This window comes from Pseudophryne corroboree, chromosome 1 (assembly GCF_028390025.1).
Source record: "Pseudophryne corroboree isolate aPseCor3 chromosome 1, aPseCor3.hap2, whole genome shotgun sequence".
NCBI classification, from domain to species: Eukaryota; Metazoa; Chordata; class Amphibia; order Anura; family Myobatrachidae; genus Pseudophryne; species Pseudophryne corroboree.
The window spans coordinates 835,005,071-835,028,104 of NC_086444.1; the positions used below are offsets into that span (position 1 = coordinate 835,005,071).

General features: G+C 46.0%; 1 protein-coding gene across 7 annotated transcripts in view; it reads right to left on the bottom strand.

Moving 5' to 3' along the window:
- The window catches only part of PTPN13 (protein tyrosine phosphatase non-receptor type 13), a 538,713-nt gene that overhangs the window by 269,557 nt on the left and 246,122 nt on the right, over positions 1–23,034 (bottom strand). For all 7 annotated transcript variants that reach the window (XM_063919874.1, XM_063919871.1, XM_063919870.1 and 4 more), the window contains exon 6: positions 22,784–22,868. In XM_063919874.1, the coding sequence (XP_063775944.1) occupies positions 22,784–22,868 (85 nt within the window). The remainder of the gene's footprint in view (positions 1–22,783; positions 22,869–23,034) is intronic.

Genomic DNA, 23,034 nt, shown 5'->3' on the forward strand with positions numbered 1-23,034 from the left:
GCAGCAGAAAGGCTGCTTCTAAAAATAAAGAACCTCAGCTTTCAAGTAAAGAAAGAAGAAATACAAAGTCATCATGTGCTTTCTACATATGTTTTGCAGATCAAGGATACTTCTGTGGCACGAATCTAAGTGTGATCGGTGCTTTGTTCATAGTCAACAGAACCCCAGAAGGAAAGATAAAGTATTTGTGGTAGTCGCTCACTCTGAGTGGATGAATGGATTTAAATTCACATCTGGTTGTTTTAACTATAAACTGACAACAAACAGGCCTGCACCTTGAAAAAAAAAAAAAAAAAAAAAGGCTGCAAAATTAAGTTTTAGGTCGGACAACGACTGTAATTCACATTGGGGCAGATGTATTAAGCCTGGATAATGGATAAAGCAGGGGAGGCATTTGATATGCTGGCTGTCGGGATCCCGGTGCTCATCATACCGACGCTGGAATCCCGACAGCCGGCATACCGATATCTATTCGCCCTCTTGGGCTATCCTGGAGGGAGAATAAATAGCGCAGCGCGCCACCGCACCGTGGTGAGCCCGCAAGGGGCTCTTTTGCGCTCACCCCGCTGCCTGCATGCCAGCGGTCGGGATGCTGGGCGCCGGGGTCACAAGCGCCAGCATAACATACTGCACCCATACAGCAGTGATAAGTGCAAGGTGATAACGCACCAGCCAATCATTACGGATTTGAAAAATGACAGGAGCTGACTGGGTGGTGCGTGATCACCTTGCACTTATCACTGCTTTATCGCTTCTCCTGGCTTAATACATCTGCCCCAATGTGTCTTATGTGTAAACTACCTTCCTAATTTCTCCTATTCCACAAATGGCTGCTGACTTCCTGTTAGTGGATCAGAGCTGTCGCTATTTGCGTGTTGATTCTCTATTAAAATAACATTTTATGTGATGTCACAGGAGCTGTCAGTCATGTTCCTTTTATGAGTTTTCTATTTTCTACTACCTTCAATGCTAACAAACTTATTGAAGACTCACTAACAATACAACTGTTTGAGTGTTTCGTAGCAAGGGAGGGGTGTGATGTTATTTTGGTGGGGTATGACATCAATTGTGGGTGTAGTCTGTTCCAGAAAGAACTGAATATATGACAGACAGCTGGCAAAGAGGTAGCAGACAAAACCTCTGAATTTGCTCACAGCCAGCAGAGAGGATTAACATAATACTATGTCTAGCATATACATTGCCCTGTATCACGCACAATAGAGCAAATAATAGGTTCATGATTACAGTTAAATTAATATGTAAGCAGAATGCATCTTGGGGGATGACGGTAGACGGGCAGAAAGGATTAAGGAAAAAAAACAAGACACCTATATTGGAGATTTATTATGGTCACCTTGGGGTATGGGTCATTAGGTCGACAAGACTTAGGTCGACCACTATTGGTCAACATACATTAGGTCGACATGGTCACTAGGTCAACATGTAATAGGTCGACATGGAAAAATGTCGACATGGAAAAGGTCGACATAAGTTTTCTTTACTTTTTTTGGGTGTCGTTTTCTTCGTAAAGTGACGGGGAACCCCAATTAGTGCACCATGTCCCCTCGCACTGCTGCGCTCAGAACAGGTTACTATTCCCAATCATAGTCCACGTGGATCGTAAAGTATGAAAAAGTTCAAAATGAAAAGGAAAAAAAATTGTGAAAAATTCATGTCGACCTTTTTCCATGTATAGTGCATGATGGATTACGCCGTGTTCATTACTGGGCGGCCTAATGGCTGTCGACCTAAGTCTTGTCGACCTAATGACCATATCCCGTCACCCTGCATGCATGGAGAATTTATAGTTAGCAAATCTACAACTCAGGACTTGTGGTATTGCCAGAAGCTCGGAGAAGAGAATGACCTGAATTTTACATCCAGTAGGTTCTCGGTGAAACTAAAGAACTAGTTATTTTGAAAGTAATAATGAAATGCATGATTTTCTGTGGCAGAAACTGACCAGGCTAGAAACTCTCTTCTAAACTTTCATGAAAATAATGTGTGATAGATGGGATGCAGTTATCATGTGACCGATGCCGGAATCCCGACACCACTCTGAATCCCGCTTCCAGAACACCGACCGCAACATCCTGAAAGTATCAGAGTGACTGTGTGTGTGTGTGTGTGTGTGTGTGTGTGTGTGTATATATATATATATATATATATATATATATACACACACACACACAAATATATATATATATATATATATATACATACAAATAAATATATATATATATATATATATATATATATTAGTCCAAAGAAAAAATAATGGCACTTGGAGACAGAGCCTCTGGAATATCTGAAAATTTTCTGGATGGTCTCCAGAGCATTTTGAAGTATCTAGAGTGCTGGCATATTGTGGCTTAAATATATATACACTGCTCAAAAAAATAAAGGGAACACTCAAACAACACATCCTACTGTAGATCTGAATGAATGAAATATTTTTATTAAATACTTTGGGGTGTATTCAATAAGATTCGGATCCATTCCGACATGCATTTGTCGGAATGGATCCGACACTCCCTATTCAATGGATGGCCAAATCCGACTGTCGGATTTGGCCGTTCCCTGTCAGCGGGGGAGGGGGGAGCTGTCAGCGGCTGGAGATGTCAGCTGCGGGGAGGGGGTGGGTTGCTGACAGTGATCGGCGATGTCTGCCTCTGGGACTGGGGGTGACTCTGCGGTGGAAGATCTCGGCGATCTGCAATGTCTGCTGCGGGGAGGGGGGGGTGCGCTGTCAGCCGGATGCTGCGGGAGATCTGCAGGGGGGGGAGCTGGCAGCGATCAGAAATGTCTGCTGTGGGGAGGGGGGGTGCGCTGTCAGCGGCTGCTGCGGGAGATCTCTGCGGCGGGGGGTGCTGGTAGCGCCGGGACATTGATGTCTGCGGCGGGGGTGATGTCTGTGGGGGGGGGGGGGGTGCGCTGTCAGGGGGGAGATATCTGGGGTGGGGATCTGCAGCAGGATGTCACTCTGCCGCCCGACCTCACGGCAGCTTCCACCCGGCTGATCGTAGCGCTGACCTCCTGTATGCCCGCCGCCTGTCCCCCCGGCTCCCTGCGGCTCCCCCCCCCCCCCCACCTCGCCTCCTCCGGGTCCATCTCATTCCGACATCATTTTGATGTTGGATTGAGATGGTCGAAAACGGGGCCAAAACCTGACGGATTTGGCCCCGTTTTCAACATCAACACGTAGATCGGCTGCTATTCCGCCGATCCACGTGCTTTTCGACTAGTCGAATGCCTCGACTTGTCAAAAATCTCTGAATAGGTCGAATCAGGATTCGACCTGAAAAAGTCGAAAACTGCCGTCTTTTCGACAGACGGCAGTTTTCGACTGCAATAGTTGAATGTGCGGACAACAAAATCACACAAAAATGATCAATGGAAATCAAATTTATTAACCCATGGAGGTCTGGATTTGGAGTCACACTCAAAATTAAAGTGGAAAAACATACTACAGGCTGATCCAACTTTGATGTAATGTCCTTAAAACAAGTCAAAATGAGGCTCAGTAGTGTGTGTGGCTTCCATGTGCCTGTATGACCTCCATACAATGCCTGGGCATGCTCCTGATGAGGTGGCGGATGGTCTCCTGAGGGATCTCCTCCCAGACCTGGACTAAAGCATCTGCCAACTCCTGGACAGTCTGTGGTGCAACGTGGCGTTGGTGGATGGAGCGAGACATGATGTCCCAGATGTGCTCAATTGGATTCAGGTCTGGGGAACGGGGCGGGCCAGTGCGTTATCACCTTACACTTATTACTGCTGCATCACTTCTCCAGGCTTAATACATCTGCCCCACTTTTGCTAATTTGACTTCTCAAATGGCGTCTGTCAAGACTAAACTGTCTGACAGAGGGGCGGCTTTGTCGCAATGATACTTGCTTTGTTGATCTTCCGGAGAAGTCCTAAGGTTCTGCTCCTGAGAAATTTTTGGAAGACTGGCTAGATTAACTGTTTTTCCCGAGATGCTTTCAGACCCTAGTTTGCTGTGGAGTGTGCCCACCACCCCCCTCCGCCTCGGGCTCCATCAAGGACTTTTATTGCACGTTTACTACATTTCGAGGACAGAGATGCCCTACTTTACTTGGCATGCATTCATGCTCAGTTTTTGCCATTTATGCCAATCAAGAGAAAGCTCTGGGGCTGTCAAGTCCAGTATTCTATGTTGTTCTCAGCTTGTCTCAGGGTGAGCCATGAGGGCTCTACGCATTTCTTCAACACCCCACAGGAGGTTGATGCTTGGTTAGACCGGCAGCCTCAGGCTTCTTGCTAATGAAGCTCCTGTTGCTCATCTGTTCCCTTAGGATTACCTTCATTGGGTGCTTCTAATTTTCATCAGGGAATGTAGTGCTATTGTGGGGTTCTATACTGGAAATAGCCTTAGGGTATTGATTTCCTCTGACTTCCTGTAGTTTTACCATTTTGTTTAGTGTACTTTAGTTTTGTGTTGTTTTTCTGAGGTATACCATAGTTTAGAGGACTATACAGCGTGGGTGAGGGTTGTGAACGTTTGTTATTTTTGTTTTATTTGAACAACAAACGTAAACGTTCTCTTGTTTTAGTTCAAATTAAGAAATATCATGCTGATATTATAAGCCTATCAGAGATGCACTTATCTGGGGAGCAAGGTTATGGCCCTTAAAAAACTGTGGGTTGGTTGTACCTCTACTTTTTCCCATAAGGCTAGAGGAATTTCTATCCTTGTTAAAAAGTCCCTTAATTTTCACCTCGACTGTAACCAAATAGACCCACAAGGTCGTTATGTATTTCTGAGAGCCTGCGTTAATACAGTTATGCTTCATATACTAGCTGTCTGTATCCTACTACCGTATAACAAATGTTATGTCCTCTATATGGCTGCCTCTTTTATTGCCCATTCCCCGCTACTCCTGTTATTTGTGTGGAGGATTTAAATAATGTCATGGATTTCGTTATGGATCTCTGGAGGGAATCCTCGACCCCTATATTCTTTTCTCCTACTCCGTTTGCTAAATTGTTTTCGGAGCTTGGTTTCCTAGATGTTTGGAGAACTCACAATCCCTCTAGTGCTCAGTATTACTGTCAATCCACTACTTTTCACACGTTTTCCTATACAGACTTCGTTTTAATATCTCCAAGCCTCTCTCCTGGAGTCTCGGAGGTGGGTTATTTGCCTAGAGACATTCCTGACCATTTCCCTGTGCTTGTAACTTTTATTCTATTTCTGTAGCAGGGGTCCCATTTACTGTATTTGGCCTTTCTTGCAAAGGAAGATGTTGGTAGTAGATCAGTCACAATTGTGCTTGACTTTGAGGCTGTGTCACGTTATTCTAGGACTGCTATTGCTGAGGTTTTCTTTCAATGTTATACCTTTTTGCATGCCTCTAGATTTCCTATACTACCTCACAGTTTCAAGAATACTTCGCTTAGATTCATGTGCCATATTTATCGCAAGAGGCGGTTGATTTTTTTCAGGCTCCGTTTACTTTGGAAGAAATTGAGAATTTTTTACCCTGCACCTTCTAGATGTTTTAATTCATTGTATGAATGGGGTTCTCTTTCTCCTTCTGTGTCCGAGGCCATTATTATAGTATTGGCTAAGCCTTGTAAGGATCCTACTCTCCCTGAGTCTTATAGGCCTATTTCCATACTGTCCTCCGATGTTAACATTTGCCCAAAATTTTTGCTACTCGCTTGAACTCGGTGATTCACCCTGAACAGACTGGGTTTATGCCTGGAAAATGTACGGTTCAGAATCTGCGCAGATTGTTTTACCATTTGCAAAGGACTGATGTGATCGGATCGGAGGCTGTAGTAATGTGCTTGGATGCTACCAAAGCCTTTGAGTCAGATGAGTGGAACTACTTCTGGGAGATCCTTCGTAAATTTGCATTTGGTCCTCTGTTTATTTGTTGGATTCAATTACTGTATTCTTCCCCCACAGTCCGCGTCTCGGTTAACAGGTTCACTTTAGCCCCCTTCCCTTCCTGCCAGGGTGACTTGTCAAGGTTGTCCATTATCCCCAGCCCTATTTGCCATTGCTCTTGAACCCCTGGCGTGTCTTGTACACACAGACTCTGGTGTGCGTGGCCTTCGGGTTGAGGTGGTGGAGGATGTCGTAGCCTTGTATGCTGATAACATGCTATTGTTTTTAGAAAATACAGCTGCTTTCTTGGAAACAATGCTACAGTTTGTTAACTCCTTTGGGGGCTTTTCTGGGTTATTAATAAACTGGGATAAATCTAATATATTTCCTATCTCTGGTCACTTATCTGCTGTCACTCAGCCTGACTGCCCCTTACAGTGGATTCTACAGTTTAAATACAGGGGCGGGCGACAGGGGGGGTCAAAGGGGACACCTTTACCGGGCCCCAAGGATCAGAGGGGCCCCAAGTATATGCCACTTAGTGTCCCGCAGGGATGTGAGCAGGGAATCTTCATGGAGTTATTGGGGAGAGACAGGCCGTGGTGTGTGTGGGGGAGGAAGGGGAGATATACATGTTTATATATCCGTATACTGTAGATAAAATAAATATATATATATATATATAAATGTCCAAAGGCGGAAATAAATGGCACTCACAGGGTATATCATGTAAAAAAACTGGTATATTGATGTGACGTTTCGGAGCACCAGCTCCTTCTTCCAGACAACACCAGAATACATTCTGGTGTTGTCTGGAAGAAGGGGCTGGTGCTCCGAAACGTCACATCAATATACCAGTTTTTTGACATGATATACCCTGTGAGTGCCGTTTATTTCCGCCTTTGGACATTTGTGTGATTAAGGATTCAGGCACCAGGGGAAGCTGGACATTGAGTTCATTGAGTGCCGACTGAATTGGATGTGTGTATATATATATATATATATATATATATATATAGCAGCGCGTGTCGGCGGCACTACGGACTCCGCAATAGTTACAACTGCAACATCATGTTTATCAACGTTTCAGTGCCTGTCCGGAGGAGACTCGTGGTGACCGGAAGATGGGCCTGGCGTCTTGGACACAGTACACTATTTAAGGTATGTTTTGCACATGTTGTTTATGTTCTTGAAAAAAGTAATAGACTAAAACGTTGAACAAGGTGACGCTGTCCGTCTGATTATTCTTGGTTTAAAGACTCGTGAGTGCCACCCACCAGTTGTTTGTATGTTATGGAGTCCTTGGAGATTCTAGGAAGGCACCCGGGCAATTATCTATGGGGTCAGTAATTGGAGTGCCGAAATATGTCCATATATATATATATATATATATATATATGTATTTATTTAGTAACAGTTTATTACATAGCGCAGCAAATTCCGTTGCTCTGAGGGGGCCCCCGAGATATCACTGTACCAGGCCCCAAGATGTCTGTTTAAATATCTGGTGGTTTGGATTACACCTTCAGCCACTTCTTATGTTTCTCAAAATATTGATCCTGTTACCAAAGTTCATACATGGAAGAAATTACCTCTTACCATTATGGGACGTATCAATCTTTTTAATATGTCCATCCAACCTAAATATTTGTATCTCTTTCAACATTCCCTTCTTTATAGTTCAAAAAAAGTTATTTTCTAGTATTGAAAGTATCCTCACCTCCTTTATATGGGATGCCAAACCAGCTTTAGTAGCTGTTAAAACTTTATATACATCTAAGGCTTCGGGAGGTCTTGGGCTTCCTAAACTTCAAATATCTTATATATCTTCTAAGTTAGTCCACTTGTTCAGCCTGGTCTCTGCAGTTTACAATCATACTTTGGTTGGGTTTCTAGCCAAGTGGGTGGGGTCTTCTATATCCTCCTTTACAATTAAAACTCTCTGGTCACTCTCTGTCTGGCCTCCTCCTATACACTATTTGACTGGGTAGATCACGATGGGGAGTCTCCTATTTGGTCAGAGCCGGCCTTAGGCATAGGCAAACTAGGCAAATGCCTAGGGCATTTAGTATGCTTAGGGGCACCAGCAGCTTCTGCTGATTAAAATGATATGCGGCATGCCTATATTCTGTGCGTGACAGCAGCTGTATCTGCATACGAAATGCTACGCTGCAGTGTAGTCCTGGAAATCACTGTCATGTAGCATTTCATATGCAAATATGGCCGCAGTCGCACACAGAATATGGGCATGCTGCATATCATTTTAATCAGCAGGAGTTGCTTGTGCAGCCTAGCCATATAGTAATGCAAATAAGATGCATTTTCATAAACAAAAGGCGCACGATGTTAGCAGAGCTTCCAGCAGACTCATGCCAGGAATCTCCGGCAGAACTAGCGGCGGTGCTAGGGGGCACCAGCCAAAATCTTGCCTAGTGCATCATATTGGTTAGGGCCGGCTCTGTATTTGGTTCAATACATCTTACCCCAAATTATTTAAACTTTCTTCACAAAATGTGTGGTTTACTAAAGGGGTTTTTCTTTGGGTCAGTTGTTTGGTGAAAGCTATTTAAAATCTTTCCATCAGCGTCAGAATGAGTTTGGCTTACCTACAACAACCTTTTATAGATATCTGCAGCTCAGCCATGCCAAGCTAGTTCAATTTGGCATCACTCCTCCTCTATCCCCCGCCTCCAGTCAAGTCGTTGGATGGGGCCTGGGCTCTGGGGGGGGGCAAATCTCATCTGTTTATGCTAGTCTCAATTCTAGGATGCTCCCGAATTTATTGGATCCTCTCAAACTTAAATGGGAGGTTGACATAAGTTCTATCTCATATGAACATTGGACGCAAATCTTGGGTTCTATTAAATGCACTACTCAATGTGTTCAGTATCAACAGGTTTTCTTTTATGTTTTTCATAGTGTATATCGTACCCCACTGCCTCTGCAATGGGCTGGTGTAAGGACTAATGCTCTCTGCCCTAAATGTAGTTCTGATAACTTTCTGGCATTTGCTATGGCAGTGCCTGGTGGTATTATCTTACTGATCAACAGTATGAAAATAAGAATTTACTTACCGATAATTCTATTTCTCGGAGTCCGTAGTGGATGCTGGGGTTCCTGAAAGGACCATGGGGAATAGCGGCTCCGCAGGAGACAGGGCACAAAAGTAAAGCTTTTACAGGTCAGGTGGTGTGTACTGGCTCCTCCCCCTATGACCCTCCTCCAGACTCCAGTTAGGTACTGTGCCCGGACGAGCGTACACAATAAGGGAGGATTTTGAATCCCGGGTAAGACTCATACCAGCCACACCAATCACACCGTACAACTTGTGATCTAAACCCAGTTAACAGTATGATAACAGAGGAGCCTCTGAAAGATGGCTTCCTAAACAATAACCCGAATTAGTTAACAATAACTATGTACAAGTATTGCAGATAATCCGCACTTGGGATGGGCGCCCAGTATCCACTACGGACTCCGAGAAATAGAATTATCGGTAAGTAAATTCTTATTTTCTCTATCGTCCTAAGTGGATGCTGGGGTTCCTGAAAGGACCATGGGGATTATACCAAAGCTCCCAAACGGGCGGGAGAGTGCGGATGACTCTGCAGCACCGAATGAGAGAACTCCAGGTCCTCCTTTGCCAGGGTATCAAATTTGTAAAAATTTACAAACGTGTTCTCCCCTGACCACGTAGCTGCTCGGCAGAGTTGTAATGCCGAGACCCCTCGGGCAGGCGCCCAAGATGAGCCCACCTTCCTTGCGGAATGGGCCTTAACAGATTTAGGCTGTGGCAGGCCTGCCACAGAATGTACAAGTTGAATTTTGTTACAAATCCAACGAGCAATCGACTGCTTAGAAGCAGGTGCACCCAACTTGTTGGGTGCATACAGTATAAACAGCGAGTCAGATTTTCTGACTCCAGCCGTCCTTTAAATGTATATTTTTAAGGCTCTGACAACGTCCAACAACTTGGAGTCCTTCAAGTCGTCTGTAGCCGCAGGCACTACAATAGGCTGGTTCAGGTGAAACGCTGATACCACCTTAGGGAGAAAATGCGGACGCGTCCGCCGCTCTGCCCTATGTCGAATGGAAAATTAAATAAGGGCTTTTATAAAACAAAGCCACCAGTTCAGATACTCTCCCGGCCGAAGCCAGGGCCAGTAACATAGTCACTTTCCATGTGAGATATTTCAAATCCACATTCTTTAGTGGTTCAAACCAATTGGATTTGAGGAAATCTAAAACTACATTTAGATCCCACGGTGCCACCTTAGGCACCACAGGAGGCTGTATATGCAGTACTCCTTTGATAAAAATCTGGACCTCAGGGACTGAGGCCAATTCTTTTTGGAAGAATATTGATATGGCCGAAATTTGAACCTTAATAGATCCCAATTTGAGACCCATAGACAATCCTGATTGCAGGAAATGTAGGAAAACGACCCAGTTGAAATTCCTCCATCGGAGCACTCCGCTGCTCGCACCACGCAACATATTTTCGCCAAATACGGCGATAATGCTTCGCGGTGACTTCCTTCCTTGCCTTTATCAAGGTAGGAATGACTTCTTCCGGAATGCCTTTTCCTTTTAGGATCTGGCATTCAAACGCCATGCCGTCAAACGCAGCCGCGGTAAGTCTTGAAAAAGACAAGGACCCTGCTGAAGCAGGTCCCTTCTCAGAAGTAGAGGCCACGGATCGTCCGTGACCATCTCTTGAAGTTCCGGGTACCAAGTCCTTCTTGGCCAATCCGGAGCCACTAGTCTTACTCCTCTTTGCCGTATAATCCTCAATACCTTTGGTATGAGAGGCAGAGGAAGAAACACATATACCGACTGGTACACCCAAGGTGTTACCAGCGCGTCCACAGCTATTGCCTGCGGATCTCTTGACCTGGCGCAATATCTGTCCAGTGTTTTGTTGAGGCGAGACGCCATCATGTCCACCATTGGTTTTACCCAACGGTTTAATAGCATGTGGAAAACTTCTGGATGAAGTCCCCACTCTCCCGGGTGAAGGTCGTGTCTGCTGAGGAAGTCTGCTTCCCAGTTGTCCACGCCCGGGATGAATACTGCTGACAGTGCTATCACGTGATTCTCCGCCCAGCGAAGGATCCTGGCAGCTTCTGCCATTGCCCTCCTGCTTCTTGTGCCGCCCTGTCTGTTTACATGGGCGACTGCCGTGATGTTGTCCGACTGGATCAACACCGGTCTTCCTTGAAGCAGAGGTTCCGCCTGGCTTAGAGCATTGTAGATTGCTCTTAGTTCCAGAATGCTTATGTGAAGAGACTTTTTCAGGCTCGACCACACTCCCTGGAAATTTCTTCCCTGTGTGACTGCTCCCCAGCCTCTCAGGCTGGCATCCGTGGTCACCAGGATCCAATCCTGCATGCCGAATCTGCGGCCCTCCAATAGATGAGCCTCCTGCAACCACCACAGAAGGGATACCCTTGTCCTCGGCGACAGGGTTATCCGCAGGTGCATCTGAAGATGCGACCCTGACCATTTGTCCAACAGATCCCTTTGCATGGAATCTGCCGAAAGGGATTGCTTCGTAAGAAGCTACCATTTTTTCCCAGGACTCTTGTGCATTGATGTACAGACACCTTTCCTGGTTTTAGGAGGTTCCTGACCAGGTCAGATAACTCCTTGGCTTTTTCTTCGGGAAGAAAAACCTTTTTCTGAACTGTGTCCAGAATCATCCCCAGGAACAGCAGACGAGTTGTCGGCATTAATTGGGATTTTGGAATATTCAGAATCCATCCGTGCTGCTTTAGCACCTCTTGAGATAGTGCTAAACCCATCTCTAGCTGTTCTCTGGACCTTGCCCTTATTAGGAGATCGTCCAAGTATGGGATAATTAATACGCCTTTTCTTCGAAGAAGAAATATTATCTCGGCCATTACCTTTGTAAAGACCCGAGGTGCCGTGGACAAACCAAACGGCAGCGTCTGAAACTGATAGTGACAGTTTTGTACAACGAACCTGAGGTACCCCTGGTGTGAGGGGTAATTGGAACGTGGAGATACGCATCCTTGATGTCCAAGGATACCATAAAGTCCCCTTCTTCCAGGTTCGCTATCACTGCTCTGAGTGACTCCATCTTGAACTTGAACTTCTTTATGTACAGGTTCAAGGACTTCAGATTTAGAATAGGCCTTACCGAGCCATCCGGCTTCGGTACCACAAAAAGAGTGGAATAATACCCCTTCCCTTGTTGTAGAAGAGGTACCTTGACTATCACCTGCTGAGAATACAGCTTGTGAATGGCTTCCAAAACCGTCTCCCTTTCTGAGGGGGACGTTGGTAAAGCAGACTTCAGGAAACGGCGAGGTGGCTCTGTCTCTAATTTCAACCTGTACCCCTGAGATATTATCTGCAGGATCCAGGGATTTACCTGCGAGTGAGCCCACTGCGCGCTGTAATTCTTGAGACGACCGCCTACCGCCCCCGAGTCCGCTTGCGAAGCCCCAGCGTCATGCTGAGGCTTTTGTAGAAGCCGGGGAGGGCTTCTGTTCCTGGGAAGGAGCTGCCTGTTGCTGTCTCTTCCCTCGTCCTCTGCCTCGTGGCAGATATGAATAGCCCTTTGCTCTCTTATTTTTAAAGGAACGAAAGGGCTGCGGTTGAAAGGTCGGTGCCTTTTTCTGTTGGGGAGTGACTTGAGGTAGAAAGGTGGATTTCCCGGCCGTAGCCGTGGCCACCAAATCCGATAGACCGACCCCAAATAACTCCTCTACGCATCGCCTGTCCACTGTCGTGTCCATAAAGCTCTTCTGGCCGAAATGGACATAGCACTTACCCGTGATGCCAGTGTGCAGATATCTCCCTGTGCATCACGCATATAAAGAAATGCATCCTTTATTTGTTCTAACGACAGTAAAATATTGTCCCTGTCCAGGGTATCAATATTTTCGATCAGGGACTCTGACCAAACTACCCCAGCACTGCACATCCAGGCAGTCGCAATAGCTGGTCGTAGTATAACACCTGCATGTGTGTATATACCTTTTTGGATATTTTCCATCCTCCTATCTGATGGATCTTTAAGTGCGGCCGTCTCAGGAGAGGGTAACGCCACTTGTTTTGATAAGCGTGTTAGCGCTTTGTCCACCCTAGGAGGTGTTTCCCAGCACTCCCTAACCTCTGGCGGGAAAGGGTATAAAGCCAATAACTTCTTTGAAATTAGCAGTTTTTTATCGGGGCACCCCACGCTTCATCACACACGTCATTTAATTCTTCTGATTCGGTAAAAACTACTGGTAGTTTTTTCACACCCCACATAATACCCTGTTTAGTGGTACCTGTAGTATCAGCTAAATGTAACATCTCCTTTATTGCCAAAATCATATAACGTGTGGCCCTACTGGAAAATACGGTTGATTCGTCACCTTCACCACCGGAATCAGTGCCTGTGTCTGGGTCTGTGTCGACCGACTGAGGCAAGGGGCGTTTTACAGCCCCTGACGGTGTTTGAGGCGCCTGGACAGGCACTAATTGAGTGTCCGGCCGCCTCATGTCGGCAAACGACTGCTTAAGCGAGTTGACGCTATCCCGTAATTCCACAAATAAAGGCATCCATTCTGGTGTCGACCCCCTAGGAGGTGACATCCTCATATTTGGCAATTGCTCCGCCTCCACACCAATAACGTCCTCATACATGTCGACACACACGTACCGACACACAGCAGACACACAGGGAATGCTCTATACGAAGACAGGACCCACTAGCCCTTTGGGGAGACAGAGGGAGAGTCTGCCAGCACACACCAAAAAGCGCTATATATGACAGGGATAGCCTTATGATTAAGTGCTCCCTTATAGCTGCTTTTATATTAATATATATATATTGCCATTTATTTTGCCCCCCCTCTCTGTTATACCCTGTTTCTGTAGTGCAGTGCAGGGGAGAGACCTGGGAGCCTTCCTGACCAGCGGAGCTGTGACAGAAAATGGCGCCGTGTGCTGAGGAGATAGGCCCCGCCCCTTTTTCGGCGGGCTCGTCTCCCGCTATTTAGTACATTTAGGCAGGGGTAAATATCTCCATATAGCCTCTGGGGCTATATGTGAGGTATTTTTAGCCTTTTTAAAGGTTTTCATTTGCCTCCCAGGGCGCCCCCCTCCCAGCGCCCTGCACCCTCAGTGACTGCCGTGTGAAGTGTGCTGAGAGGAAAATGGCGCACAGCTGCAGTGCTGTGCGCTACCTTAAGAAGACTGCAGGAGTCTTCAGCCGCCGATTCTGGACCTCTTCTTGCTTCAGCATCTGTGAGGGGGCCGGCGGCGTGGCTCCGGTGACCATCCAGGCTGTACCTGTGATCGTCCCTCTGGAGCTTCATGTCCAGTAGCCAAGAAGCCAATCCATCCTGCACGCAGGTGAGTTCACTTCTTCTCCCCTCTGTCCCTCGTTGCAGTGATCCTGTTGCCAGCAGGAATCACTGTAAAATAAAAAACCTAAGCTAAACTCTCTAAGCAGCTCTTTATGAGAGCCACCTAGAATTGCACCCTTCTCGGCCGGGCACAAAAATCTAACTGGAGTCTGGAGGAGGGTCATAGGGGGAGGAGCCAGTACACACCACCTGACCTGTAAAAGCTTTACTTTTGTGCCCTGTCTCCTGCGGAGCCGCTATTCCCCATGGTCCTTTCAGGAACCCCAGCATCCACTTAGGACGATAGAGAAATGATATTGTGTCCACCATCCCTTCCTCCCTTACACCCTATGAAATGCCTCTCTGGCCTGGTTCTGGAGCAGTGGCGTGCGGTGAGGTCAGTGGATAGTGAGGCACTGCAGCCATAATGTCCGCCGAATCCTGCCGATGACCCCTACCACTGCCGAGCCAATGCCCGCTACTGCCTCTGAGCCGGTACCCGCTGCCACCGCCAATGGCTTACAAACTTGCCCACAATCAACTGACCCAGCCCTCCGCCACTAATTTCTATCTCAGTCCGATGCCGCCAATGCCCGCTGCCTGCTCATCATACTTGTGATATAGTGTACATTTTTATAGAAAATAAAATAAAATTAGTGTTTGGGACTGGGAAGGGAGTGGGAGGAGGACATGAATGCAATTTTGTTGTCCAGGGCTTCCATTAACTTAATGGAGAAGGGTCTGAATGGGTTAAAAAAAAATGCGTGGGGTCCCCCCTAATTATAACCAGCCTCGGGCTCTTTGAGCCAGTCCTGGTTGTTTAAATACTGGGGGAAAAATTGGACAGGGGTTCCCCGTATTTAAACAACCAGCACCGGGCTCTTAGTCCGGTCCTGGTTCCAAAAATACGGGGGACAAAAGATGTAGGGGTCCCCCGTATTTTTAAAACCAGCATGGGCTCCACTAGCCAGAGAGATAATGCTACAGCCGGGGGACACTTTTATATTGGTCCCTGCGGCCGTGGCATTACCCCCCCAACTAGTCACCTCTGGCCGGGGTACCCTGGAGGAGTGGGGACCCCTTAAATCAAGGGGTCCCCCCCCCTCCAGGCACCCAAGGGCCAGGGGTGAAGCCCGAGGCTGTCCCCAGCACCCCTGGGCGGTGGGTGCCGGGCTGATAGCCATGTGTGTAAAAAAGAATATTGTTTTTTGTTGTGGAACTACAAGGCCCAGCAAGCCTCCCCCGCTTGCTGGTACTTGGAGAACCTCAAGTACCAGCAGGCGGGGAAATAACGGGCTCGCTGGTACCTGTAGTTCTACAACAACAAAAATACCCAAATAAAAACACAAACACACACACCGTGACAGTAAAATTTTATTAAAACACACTGACACACTCACACATACTTAACTACATCCCATGCCGGTCACATCCACTTGTCCAGTAGAATCCAATAGGGTACCTGTAAAAATGAGAGAGATTACTTACCTACATCCCACGCCGATCACGTCCACTTGTCCAGTAGAATCCAAAGGGGTACCTGTAAAAATGAACATTATACTTACATATGATCCACAGGAGGGGGAAAGAAGAGAGAGAGAGAGAGAGAGAGAGAAAAGAGAAAGGAGCAGAAGAGAAGAGAGACACGGAACTAACCTGCTGCTGCTGCTGGAGCCGGCGGGAGGAGGACAGCCGCACAAGCCACCGCTGCTGCCTGTCAGGTGATCGGGAGCCGGGAGGACGGAGCCAGAGGGGGAGGACGGGGGGGAGAGCTGCACACTCCGCAGGACCGCCGCCGCCGCTGGTAAGGTGAGCGGGAGCCGGAGCAGGAGCACGGGAAGGGGGGGGGGGGGGGAAGCCGCAGACACACTGCCCACCGCTACTCCCGGCTATCATTAACGCCGGGACCCGCCGCCTCCAGCGCCGCATGTGGGTGATTGGACAAGCGGATCCAGCCCTGGATCCGCTGTCCAATCACAGGTGCCTCGCTGACATGGGTGGGGGTGGTGTCCCTGTCAGCGAGGCACTTGGAACAGTGCCGCTTTCCCTAAGTTTTTTCATGGGCTTTTACAGCCCAGTGCTAGGCTCCGCCCCCCGCACTGTCCCGTTCCCATTATCCACAGGAGGCACCTGCTGTCAGTGCCTCCCAAACTGCTTTAAAGCAGTAAAATGATTAGGATTCAATAAAGAAGATACTTATGACACAGAATATGTGTCATAAGTATCTTCTTTTTATTATTTTAATAATTAATCACAGGGGAGGCACTGCCTCCCCTGACTGCACGTCCCTGTTCTGGAGACACACTCGCCAACAATCTATCGCTATACTTTTTATGTCTTACTACTTTGGCAAAGGTTGTAATTGCTAGGGCCTGGTGTGCACCTGAATCCCCTGACATCCATAAATGGAGCTCTTTAATCAATGAGGTTGTTAAACACGAATGCTAACTTTGTAGAAGTCGTGAGGATATGTCTAAAAAAATGGGATACTTGGTGTACGTCTAATTTAGGCAGGGGTATTGCTTTATTGCTAGACTCTTAGAGTGGGTGTTCTATGTTGCACACCTTGTTTGAGAATTGTCCATGCATTAGTAATTTACTGTGACTGCAGGGTTTTCACTTATCAATGCTTAATTTATTTATTTATTTTATTAACAGTTTCTTATATAGCGCAGCATATTCCGTTGCGCTTTACAATTAGAACAACAGTAATAGAATAAAACTGGGTAAAAACAGACAGACAGAGGTAGGAAGGTCCTGCTCGCAAGCTTACAGTCTATAGGGAAATAGGCATAATACACAAGGATAGATGCTACCTATTGCATAATGGTCCACCAGATTGCTAGGTTCTTAATGGGTTGTATGATGATACCCCACAAAGTTATCCAAGTGTCAGGAGGGTGTGAGACTAAAGAAAGACAAGATATGTGATGTTATGAATACTCTACAGAGGATGTAATTAGATAGGGAAGCATTGAAGGTTATGTGGGTGGGTCTGGAATTTGATAGGCTTGTCTGAAGAGGTGAGTTTTCAGGGAACATTTAAAGGTTTGGAGACTAGAGGCGAGTCTTACTGTTTAATGATTTGATATTTTATGTATGTCTAATTATTTACGTGTTTTATCTCCTTATTCTGTAATTTGCAAATGGAGCTCCCCATGTGCGATGGCCGTGCGCTCTGCTCTACTATGCTTGATTGTTTTGTGATTTATTGATGATTATGTGCTTGTTTTGTTTTGTGCGATTATTGTAAAATTTTAAGAATGCTTTCAAAAATAGAATTGTAGATAGTTTATTTTTATAAATTAACAAAATGCAAAGTGAATGGACAGAAGATAAATCTAAATCAAATCAATATTTGGTGTGACCACCCTTTGCCTTCAAAACAGCGTAAATTTTTCTAGGTACACATGCACAGAGCTTTTGAAGGAACTCGGCAGGTAGGTTGTTCCTAACATCTTGCAGAACTAACCACAAACCTTCTGTGGATGCAGGCTTGATCAGCTTCTTCTGTCTCTTCTTGTAATCCCAGACAGACTCGATGATATTGTGATCAGAGCTGGGATTACAAGAAGCGACAGAAGGAATTGACCAAGCCTACATCCACAGAAGATTTGTGGTTCGTTCTCCAAGATGTTTGGAACAACCTCCCTGCCAAATTGCTTCAAAAACTTTGTATAAGTGTACCTAGAAGAATTGATGCTGTTTGAAGGCAAAGGGTGGTCACACAAAATATCGATTTGATTTACAATTCTCTTCTGTTCATTCACTATTCATTTTGTTAATCTATAAAATAAACTATTCTTACATTGCAGGATTTTTTCCACACCTGTCTAAAACTTTGCACAATATATATATATATATATATATACATATACACACACATATACATATATATATATATATATATATATATATATATATATATATATATATATATATACACACACACACATACTATACATTCTTATATATCCAGCAGAAAATCAGGCACAAAAGGAAAATGTGTGTGAAACTTCCAGTATAAGTTTTCGGACACTTTGCTCAAACTCATTCTACTAAATTGTCACATGCTGTAATACTGGCTTTATGATAGCTGTTACCACAGACCTGTGATTTTTTGTAAGCATTTGCAAATACTGCAAATAAATCTGATTGTGTTCATTTCCTGGTAATTGAATATTTGATAGTACTTGATACTATCTGCCAGCCTGCTGAATCACTTCCTGCCACACCAACTCCTTGCATTAGTACATAAATATTCTTGTTGTAGCAATCACTCACCTCTGTGGGTAGAAAGTGCACCTTACAACCAGTTTTACAATGTGAAACTTAATAGTAACAATATGCAATGTCTTATCTGATGCTAGGGCATATGCTGGGAACACACCGCACAGATCTGGCAAACAATGCTAGGGATTAGACAAAAATATGGGGTACAGTATATTCAAATAAAGTCGGGTCCATTCCGACATGCATTTGTCGGAATGGATCCGACAAGCCCTATTTAAATGAGCGGCCAAATCCAACTGTCGGATTTGGTCGCTCACGGTGTCCCGTCCTGCTGCTGCTAACGGCTGCAGGGTGTAGCTGTCAGCGGCGGCAGGGGGGAGCTATCACGGGGGACCTGTCAGGCAGCCGGGGGGAACCAGTCAGCAGCGGCTGGGGGGAGGTATCTGCGGCAGCCGGGGGGACCTGTCAGGTGGCCGGGGGAGTTATCAGCAGTGCCCAGGGGAGGTATCTGCGGCGGCCGAGGGGACCTGTCAAGCGGCCGAGGGGTACCCGTCAGCAGCGGCTTGGGGAGGCATCTGCGGCGGCTGGTGGGACCAGTCAGCAGCGTCGGGGGGTAGCCATCAGCAGCGGCGGGGGGTAGCCATCAGCAGGGGGAGCTGTCAGGTGGCGGCGGGGGTGCGCTGCCGGGAGTGGGGAGCCTGGCCGGGGGGACACTCTGCTCACTCCGCCTTTTTTAAAGTCGGATTGAGACTGTCGGAAAGGGGGCCAAAACTTGTCGGATTTGGCCCCGTTTCCGACAGAAGCACGCAGATCGGCAGCTATTCCGCCAGGGATTGAATAGGTTAGAACCCTGAAAAAGTCAAAAACTGCCGTCTTTCCGACAAAACGGCAGTTTCGACAGCAATTGAATATACTGTTCCCCTCTATGTAACTTAAAAATGATCCAGAGATCATCACATTTCAAGCATACACACTAATATCCCTTTTACACCAAAATCCCGGGTCTGACCCAGGATTTGGAACACTGTTCCAAGCTGAGTCAGACCTGGGACTCCCCCCTTTATACCACAGTGCTGAACCGGGATATTCCCGAATCGGCACAGTTTACACTTCACCCGGGTGCAGTGTCTTGTGGCCAGCGCTTAGAGATGACGTTATCTCCAAGCACCGAGAAACCCTGCAGATCGGGACTCCGGAGCATCACGCTGGGGGCAAGCCCAGCAATCTGGAAGTTGCTGTGCTGTCCCCAGCCTCCAGTGCTTTCGGGCACCAGACACGGCGCTGCTATCTGCATAGACAGCATGTGCCATGTCCCCAGCCTCAGGCGCTGCATGGCAACCAGCGTGGTACTGCTGTCTGCATAGACAGCGTGAGCTGAGACCCCCAGCCTCCCGACCGCCCGCTGGACACTGCGGTTCAGGAGGTGCCATGCTGTAAATGGGTGCTGGGTCGGATTTCCGGGAAAATGGACCCAGGGTTTTGCTGAAGTACCCTTTTACACCGCCTGCAGTCCTGGAATTTTGCGGGTTCCCTTGCAAAATCGCGGGATATTTCAGGCAGTGTAAAAGTGGTATAAATTATTGAGCCGAGTAGTGGCACGTCATTGCTGATTTAAATACAATCGACATCAAAGGCAATGTCTTACCATGAACTACTGTCAGTAATAGGAGTAACAGAATTCCATACACACTACATACTGTAGCATGATAACGTACCATGTTGTACAACCCTCCTCATAATGGAATCTAAGGACACTGGTTTAATACGTCCCCTGTATCCTTCCCTAATCGACTCATGACTATAACTCAGGCCTGGACAACATGTGGCTCTCCAGCTGTTGTGAAACTACACAGCCCAGCATGCCCTGCCACAGGTTTAGCATTCCCTAATAGCAAAACTGTGGCAGGGCATGCTGGGAGTTGTAGTTTCACAACAGCTGGAGAGCCACAACTTGGCCAGGCCTGCTGTAGATCTTTCCCTAGTGGCAAGTGGAATATGCAGATCTTTCACTAGTGCACAGTTATGCCCTCATCAGCCTCTCTTTCCACGTTTCTAACCTGGGAAGTCTATTTGTATCCGAAAGACACCTACAAGAATGTTTTGCAACGACGTAACATAACTATTACATAGAAAATGCTTTCTGATCCATACTTACTGAGTCGAGCACTAGGAACTGGTGATAATTAAGGCATATTTATCACCATCTGCATTTTTAATGCGGATGTTGTAAATATTTTTAGCACAAATTTGCAATATGAAAATTAATATTTTCACACAAAATTTGCCAGGAGATGGGTTGTGAAAAGAACCCGTTCTGGGGAAAAGCTGGAAACAGTGTGATAGCGTAAATGCTATTACACTGCTTTCTGGTTCAAGGCCCCAGCAGCCAGGAGCGGATTGGGATAAAAAACCAGCCCGGGAAATTTATGGAAGCAGCCCTTATGTGGGTGTGGTCTGATGAGGGGGTGGGGTCTGTTGAGGAGGGCAGGATTCCTCATCATAGGGCCTGATTGTATGCAATTGCAGCCTTCCTTGCGACTTTTACTACAGACCAGGGGCGGATTGGGAACTAAAAGTGGCCTTGTTAAATTTTGTAGAAGTGGCCCGACATGGGCAGCACAAGAGGTATACCATGTAGCCATGGCAGCATCACTGGATGACAGAGTTGCTGTACTGCAAAGATGGAATAGCAGAATGAATGGGGACAATGCAGTGTACTGAGTGCGGTGGGCTGCCTGTCATGTAAGTGGTGGGGCCACATGACAACACACAAAACAGGCCACACAGATCCGTCGGCCTACCGGGATTCTTCCTAACAAGCCCTATGGCCAATCCGCCCCTGCCAGCAGCCAATGCACATGCACGTGGCACCAGCGCATACGTCACTGGGAGTTGATGAAGAGGGAGCCTGCCTCTCCGAAAAGATCTGCGGATTAGTAGTCCATGGACTCCTATGGGGTAACACCATCTGGAGATTGTTATTTCATCGGGGTCAAGCTCCGGCTTGGTAAATATGACTGCTTTGCTGTCCATGCAGAAACCTGTGGAGGCTGTCAATGTGGTTGAAAGTGGAGGAACTGCAGCAAATACCAGAGATATTTTCTGCAATTCCACCACAATACATCTGGGGGATAATAAATATTTGCCTGGCCTCGCCAAAAAATAAATGATTATGGGGAAAGAGCTTGCAAATATTTAATGATAAATAGGCCCCTAAGCAGTAAATATTTTACCTGTTACTGAATGCTTTGCTGTGTGGAAGGTTTGGAGGAGTGGAGGCGACATAAAATGTCCCTATATCCTCTGACTTTAGTAAGTTTACCTTAGAAAAACACTTCCTGGTTATAATATAAACAGTAGAAGAACAACTTTAATTTTTGTAAATATACATAATATTATTTGGATTAGATCGGTATACTTTTATTTTCAGAAACATCCATCTTTAACAAATGAGAAGCTGTCAAGGTAATGAGCGATTAAGAGGAAAAAACTATACAGATTGTTTATAATTCAAGTAATGAAGTTTTGTTACTTTTAGTTAATCACAAGAATTTTAACACAAGCCCAGGTTTCTGACCATGTGTCCTGCACAAAGAAAATATCTTCTTTATTCCATAACAAACAGACAGCGGCTCCAACTTAAACTTAGGCATATGAATGCAGATAATAATAATATTAAAAAAAAAAACCTACAAACAAATCTGGCTCTGAATTTCTCATCACAGCATGTACTTTTTTTGCTATAAATGAAGCAGTAGTAGAAAGTCCCTACCCTATACGGGCAGTTAGGCCGTGGGAGGCGGGATCGGTTAGGGTAATGGTGCCCACACACGGTGATTTCTGTGCTAGGTGCGATTTGAGCCTATACAATGCGTGCTATACGATTTGGACTAAGTGGTATGCCATTTGAACTACACCCAATTTTGACTACACTACAATATGTAATGTATGAGAAAATACCTGCCTGCACATATTATTTTGCCTTGCGATATTGACAACGCAGGAGCGCACATCGCAAGGGAAAATAAACACAGTTCGATTTGAACTAGACGCGATGTGATTTGAACTAATAAGATCAAATTGCATACAATAACCGTACCATGTGTGGTCACCATTAGGATCAGAGGTCGGGATGCTGCTGTCAGCATCCTGACGAACGGGATTTTAGCCACCTGGATTTAATTTTTAGACTTTTATGTTTGTGTGTGCGATTTTCACTCCTCGCTACATCACTAAGATACACAGCTAATTTCTACAAGGTCTAGTTTTGCAAAATCCAAATAAAATGTACATCAATGTAGAAATGTATTACCAGAGCTACACATACCTGTAGGAAGACCTTTTCCCCTAAGTTTGTCACGAATTATCTGACTGCGATCAACTTCATTTGTTTTACTGCCCACTTGGTCAATCTGTAGGAAGAAAATACATTAATGTATACTATGGATTTGGGCAAAATAACGCAATTACGGAATTTATTGCATTCATTCACTGGTAGTCTCTGCTTAATACCGGTCCCCCTTTATTCAATGTAAAGAAAGAAGAGAAAGGCATTTTTGTACGTTCTCCACTTTTTGT